The sequence below is a fragment of the Polyodon spathula genome, chromosome 22 (assembly GCF_017654505.1).
Source record: "Polyodon spathula isolate WHYD16114869_AA chromosome 22, ASM1765450v1, whole genome shotgun sequence".
In the NCBI taxonomy this organism is placed as follows: domain Eukaryota; kingdom Metazoa; phylum Chordata; class Actinopteri; order Acipenseriformes; family Polyodontidae; genus Polyodon; species Polyodon spathula.
Window position 1 is genome coordinate 9,262,834 of NC_054555.1, and position 6,695 is coordinate 9,269,528.

At 41.1% G+C, this 6,695-nt stretch overlaps 1 protein-coding gene across 1 annotated transcript; it reads left to right on the forward strand.

The window, feature by feature from the left end:
* Window positions 1-3,457: 3,457 nt before the first annotated feature.
* On the forward strand, window positions 3,458-4,247 carry LOC121297515. The gene has a single exon (XM_041223864.1). It carries the CDS (start codon window positions 3,465-3,467, stop codon window positions 4,245-4,247), a length of 783 nt encoding a protein of 260 aa, XP_041079798.1. The 5' UTR covers window positions 3,458-3,464.
* Window positions 4,248-6,695: the final 2,448 nt, after the last annotated feature.

Genomic DNA, 6,695 nt, shown 5'->3' on the forward strand with positions numbered 1-6,695 from the left:
CAAATGATCCTATCATTAGTAATGAAAACATTAAGGTCATCAGCCTGATGGGGGCACTGTTGGGTGCAGCTGACACAGCCAGCCCGGTTAGCTTCTCCCTCAGCTGATGCAGGTAAGGCTCTATAGGGAGGCAGTAGAGCGTCCCTGAGAGGGGACACTCAGATCATTGTTTACTTTCACCAGTCTAGAAACATAATATTAGAAATAAAAACAGGGCCAAAACCAAATGCCTTCAGTATATGAAACAAGTACTCATGGTCATCTCTGTCAAAAGCTTTTTCCTGGTCAATTGAAATTAAACCCACGTCAATATTAAAAAGTTTGGACACGTTAAAAAGGTCCCTTATTAAAAACAGATTATCAAAAATGGATTGGTCTGGTACACAATAGGATTGATCCTTATGCACGACTGATCCTATTTGTGTCCGCAGCCGATTTGGCCAGCGCCTTGGAAAAGATTTTGTAGTCTGAGCACAACAATGACGGGGGTGCCAGTTCTTAAGGTTACAGAGGTCTCCTTTCTTGGGTAGCAATGTGATTACTGCCCTGCGGCAGCTCAAAGGCAGCTCTCCATCCCGGTTGCATTCCAGAAGGACCTTATAAAAATCCTGTCCGATACCGTCCCAGAATCGTTTATAAAATTCAGCTTGCAGCCTGTTGATCTCGGGCACTTTCTGGTTGGAGAGCTGCATGACGGCGACAGTGAGCTCCTGGAAGGTCAGCGGGGTTGGTTCGGCTGTAGACTCGGCGCTGGCAGGATGTTGCTGGGCTGAGTCCCCTGGTTCCGGTCACTCTGTCTCTTCCACATGCGCTCTCTGAACCACTTCAGCCCCCTCCCCGGTAGCATTACTATTAACACTCGGACCTGCTTCTGCGTTTGACTGTGGGCATGAGTGTTTGAGATGTCCCTGTTCCCCACAACGAAAACATTTAATTACGTCTGTGCTTGCAAACACTACATAGTCCGTGCCTTCAATATTGCATGCAACATTTAAAACAAAATCAGGGTCGTTCAGAAGCACAAACACCTGCCTTCTGAAAACATTATGTGTTTAATTTCTGGTGCCTTGCAACCGAGTGGAATTTGTTTAAAAGGCGACATTATTTTGCAGTATTGAAAGAGCTCTCTCGCAATGAAGGCGTTGTCAATAAACGGGGGAATATTTGAAAGAATAACTTTAGTCAGAGGTGTAGACAGGGGCATGACTGATATAAATGAACCATTTACAACAAACCCTTCTTCCACAATTTTACTGACCAGAATTTCTTGACTCAGGAAAACAACTATTGCTTTGTTCATTCATGAGTCAGATTTAATATTACCAAACCCGACTGACTTTCCCACCACCAACAACACATCCTCCACGGAGACATCGGGGTCAGGTATACACCTGTACACCTGAACACCTGAACCCGTGTCTCCAAGTCAGCCCCCTGTACCACCCAAGTGGGAGCACAAGGAGGCTTTAGGCACTGCTCAGCTTGTACTGTCATCCATGAGGGAATTGTGAAACTTGCCAAATGACTGTTTAGACTAAGTAAGACCTTCCCGCCCAGATCATGTAAACGTATTGAATGATAGACTGTGGTTGTATTTCCACAGCTGAGCAGCTTGCTGTTGGATAGATCTTGTCTGTTATGTATTTTGGGTCCGGAAATAAGTGAGCCCAGACAAGGAGAACTGCAGAAAATCAACCATCGTTTATTAAGGCAGTTACACACAGACCACAAAACACAGAACCCCAAGAACCCCCAAAAGCGCACACGTGCCTTCCCTTTTATATTGCAGCTAACACGCGGCATTACACGTGTTAGCTATCATGCGGCCTTACACGTGTTGATCTACATTATAACTATTTGGTCTGTGCTGTGCAGGTGAACACGGTCTGCACCTGCAGAGTAATATATAACAATACCTTTCCTCCAGGAACTTCAGGTGAAGATGAGCACTACAAACATTTACGGCCGTCCTATCCCAATTAACATTGGTGGGTCTGCCGCTGAGATCCTGCAGACCCAAGAACCCTCCCAGGAGATAGGGAGCGGGAGAGCTGGGCCTGGAACCTGGGCCTCCTGCACTCAACCTCAGCAGGACAAAGCTCACCTTCAAAAATGGTAAGTGGATATCAGAGGGGGGAGAGAACAACTACTGGCAGGCAGAGAGCACTGCCCATCTGCAGCTCCTAGAAGATGAGCGCAAGTCCTTTGGAGACACAAACCAGGCTCAGTCGATATGTAGAGTCTCCAACTTCACCACTTCCACCTCATCAGAGCCCATGCTGGTATTAGAGACTTTAAAGTGTAAGAAGGATGCTTAGAGGGCCTTAACACTGCCCACTTTTACAACCATAACTTAACCTAGAATGTTTCCTGTGGTGGAATGTTGTAAACACATTGCTTTGAAACCTATAGATGTCAGTGCCTTTATGAGGAAGTGTGAGACTATGTTTTTACATCAAAATGCAATATGCTCATTTTTGGGGGGGAAAATAACGTAAAACTGTTAATATTACAATATAAATAGCAGTCCATTTGGAATACCTTTGAGTCTTTGCATTAACCTTTCTGGTTGTTTGTTGGGTAACACGTTACTTTAAGTGTCTCTAATTATTGTGTATTTACATAGTAGTTACTTAGTAAATGCATGGGTACTTACACATAAGTCAATGTTATTATTATGCATAGTTACAATGCACTTAATATATACATCTTTTTGCACAATTTTTGTAAGTACACAATTGTGTCAGAAAAGGGTTAGGGTTATATTCTCAGTTGGGAAAAAAGGAATTCAGAATGCTGTGTGGCCATTGTCTCCTGGAATGTTAACTGAGCTTTGAGAGTTCCTTGTTTCTGTAGCAACCACAGCAGCAATAATTTATAAGGTGCTCAGCTAGGCACTGTTTTGTTCAGATAATATCTGAAACCGACAGTCAGTCAGTCAGTCACTCTCCTGACAACGTTACAAAGTAGCCTGCACAGAGAGCTCCAGTCAGGCCTCAGCTGGTATGAGATGGGTGGAGGCTGGGGGAGATTTAACAACTTTAAAGCTTAGTTTTCAAAGCTTGGTAATTGCATCCAGTACCCTGCTAAGTTAAGGATCTGTTTTCAAACTCTTAAATATATTTAAGGTTTTCCAGTACTGTATTGTATTCTTAAGCTATTTTTTGTCCAAATTGTGTAACATTAATGTGAATGTTTTTGGTTTTATCCTCTCAAATTACTTTATTTTCCAATATGATTTTGTAAAATTGACACGTACCTTAAAAAAGATGTTGTCTTCCATTATCAGTGTGAAAAGTGTCTGACAATCCAACACTGTAGAGCAGCCTTCCACTAGGAAGCCCCTGACAAAGAACCAGATAAGCAAGTTCACTTGGGCTAGTCTGTCTTTGTATAAAGCAGGCAGCAGATAAATGAATTGTGGTTATATTTTCACAGCTGAACATCTTGCCGTTGGATTGAGCATGCCCTTCCTCAAGGATCTTATGGCGAAGGTGTTTGGTATTGTCTCCTTGACTAATTATAGCCATCCTTTGCCAGTTGAGTTTGATGGTCTCCACACAAATTTCCACCCAAAGAAGGCTCCTAGGAGACAAGCCACCTCCCTCTCCACCCTCTACATCCTGGATTACACCTCCCGAGTGGGAGAGCTAGGCCTGGAACCTGGGCCTCCTGCACTCAACCTCAGCGGGACAAAGTTCTCCTTCAAAAATGGTAAGTGGATATCAGAGGGGGGGAAGAGACCCAGTAAGTCCAAACGTGCCCTCCAGAATCTGAAGCGGAAGAATCGAGTCCTGGAGGAAGAGAACAACTACCTGCGGGTGCGCACAGAGCTGCTGGTGGACATGTTGGCAGAGAGCACTGCCCATTTGCAGCTCCTAGAGGACGAGGTGGAGCACAAGGCATTCAGAGACACCAGACAACGCCAGTCTGTGCGTAGAGTCTCCAACGTCACCACTTCCAACATCCCAGAACCCATGTTGGTGGCAGAGTCCAGTGAGCCCCAGAAAGAGTTGGGGAGAACCTCCATCCCAACCATTACTGAGCCCATGCTGGTTCCAGACAGTGTAGAGGGCAAGAAGGAAGCTTGCAGGTCATCAGAACCAACCACTTCCACAGCCACAGCTCAACTCAGAATGTTTCCAGAAACAAGAAAGGAGAAGAAGGCTGTGCAAAGAGCTTCAACACCACCCAGCTTCTCCACAACCACTGCTGAGCCCATTAGTGGGAGTCCATATGTACTGTAGTGTATGCGTAAATTCTCCATCTCTCCAAAACTAAGACTAAGTGATCACAGGACTGAAGCCCATGGTCTTCAAATCCAATGGTAGAAAATAGATGTCCAGTCCAGTCTTGTGCCAGTAAATTGTAATAAACATTACTTTGAAGCACACATACATTTGTGTGTTTATGGAGAAGTGTGAGGCTAGGGGTCATATCAATAAAGGTTACACCAAAATACAATCAGCACAATTATTTGTGGAAGGAAAAGAAACTGTTACTATTAGAAGATAAATAACAGTCCTATTTGGAATATTTTTGGTTCTTTCTATTAACCTTTTGGGTTGTTTGTTTCTTAGTTTTATAATATTAGCATAGTTTAATTTAGCTTTTTAAAAACATTTATTGGTGAAGAGGACTGCTGGTTTAGGATTAGAACTTGAATTTCAACCTGACCATGTGGGCTTCCATTGACAGGATATGCTTATGTAGTTCTGAATTTGAGTTTTGATGAAGGCAGTTTTATTTTTCCTGTTAAAAATATTGAAAAAGGCTAGTAATTAACACTGGAATACATGCTTTTTACAACATGCACTGCAAGTGTAGCATTTCCTATATAAGAGGAACTGTTTGAACAAAATTGATCAGATGTAAATTTTTCAAATCATGTGAGAGGATATTGCGTTTCATTCGATAAAGCTAGTTAAATCTGTTGCTTGTTTTAGGCAGAAACACAACAACAGTCTTCATGTATATTAAACTGTGTTAAAATAATCAAAAGAGGCTTTAAAAAACTCAAGGTCATATTAGTGGATTTAAACAACCAATCACGTCCAAAGTTGAAAAGCTCTAAAACGGAAGGGGTTTCTCTGTAATTGCTTTGGCTACAGCAGTTTCTAAGAGGCCACTTAAATTACACTTGCTCAGCAGTGGGGACAGAACCTTAAATTAAAACTGGGTGGAGTAACTCTTGAGACAATTTCTAAACAACAATCAGCATATATTTTAAAAGCTTAACCCCCCCCCTCAAACACACACACAAAGAGTGTACTGACTGTATTGTACTCCATCAGTCTATGCAATTCCGGAGCCCTTCAGGTGCAAAGGAAACACCATTTCATAGTGTTAATTGGAGTTTCCTGTCTTTGTGGGGTTATTAGCACTCAGCACCCTACTTAATGACAGGGCAGCTATCTCACTTCCTCTACACAGCCACAGGGAAGCTACAGAAGGCAGGAGCAATCAGCCGAAGCAGGGAGCAAAGCAAAGCAATTTTCTTCAGTTTGCGTACAGTGCTCTGATTATAAGAAACTGTTGATAGCATGTACAGCGGTTGCATGTGAATAACATTGCATAGATAAAGACTCTTTTGTTGCACAATATTATTGTGTACACTTTTGATAGTCAGTGATTTTTTTCAATACCCAGATGCTTAAAATATTGTACTGTAGATTTCTAAAAATATATATATTTTAAAGACAATGCTATGATTCTTAAGCACTTCTAAATCAAATTAGTCTCGTGCTTGTATTTTTATCTGAAACCATTCTCCAAGGATATTAGTCTCACATCTGCACTGTTCCTTTCTGAATGAAAGAGCTGTTTTTGTAAAAATGAAATTAGTTTACTGCTGGAATTTTAATCCAATAGACTGTTAAACCAAGGCAAAATTGAGGATGCTATATGAAAGCAGTTTGAAAAAGTGGGCTAACACGGAGGTTATAAATGGATCAGCAGTTGCTTGTGCAGATTTGTCTAAGTGTAAAGGAGTGGTAATAACCTCTGAAAAATCTGAAAATGGTTACTGAAAGTGCAATGATTTAAACAGACAAAACTGAAGGAATAAAATGGGTTATTGGGCCCACACGTCATCTTTAGTTTGAAAGTGTCTCTAATGCATGACATTGTTTAGTTGTAATGATTTCAGTGACATTGCTCATTATTATCAACTTATTACCCCAACACAACCCCTATTCACAAATTTTACTGTTTTTTAGGACTGTATATAAATATTTTGGTTATACAGTGCTTTGAAAAACAAGAATACATTTATAAACCTTCTCTGAAACGATTGAGAAAGGTTCAATTAATAATAATTAAAAAAATCAATCCTTAACAAAAAGTCCTTATTTCAGCTTTTAAGTAGGCCTTTAATTTAAGATATTTTCTTTATGTCATGATAATTGCTGAGCAAAGCTGGAGGCCACACAGCGACAGGAGGAAGCTGAATCTTTGAGATAACCTGGTAGACTAATGGCTTTCCCACAGAAACGGTACAGTAATAAAATGCTGATTTCTTTATGTGAAGGAGTCTTGCTAAAAAACAATAATAAACAAATATATACACAGAAATGCACAGCTATTCCTGTCTTTGTTCTGAGTTTTAATAAATTATGGAAGAAAGAAAAATACTCAATTCTTTTTCATTCTATTGACAATGACTCTCACCGTCTTGAGGAAGCATGCTTTCCTTG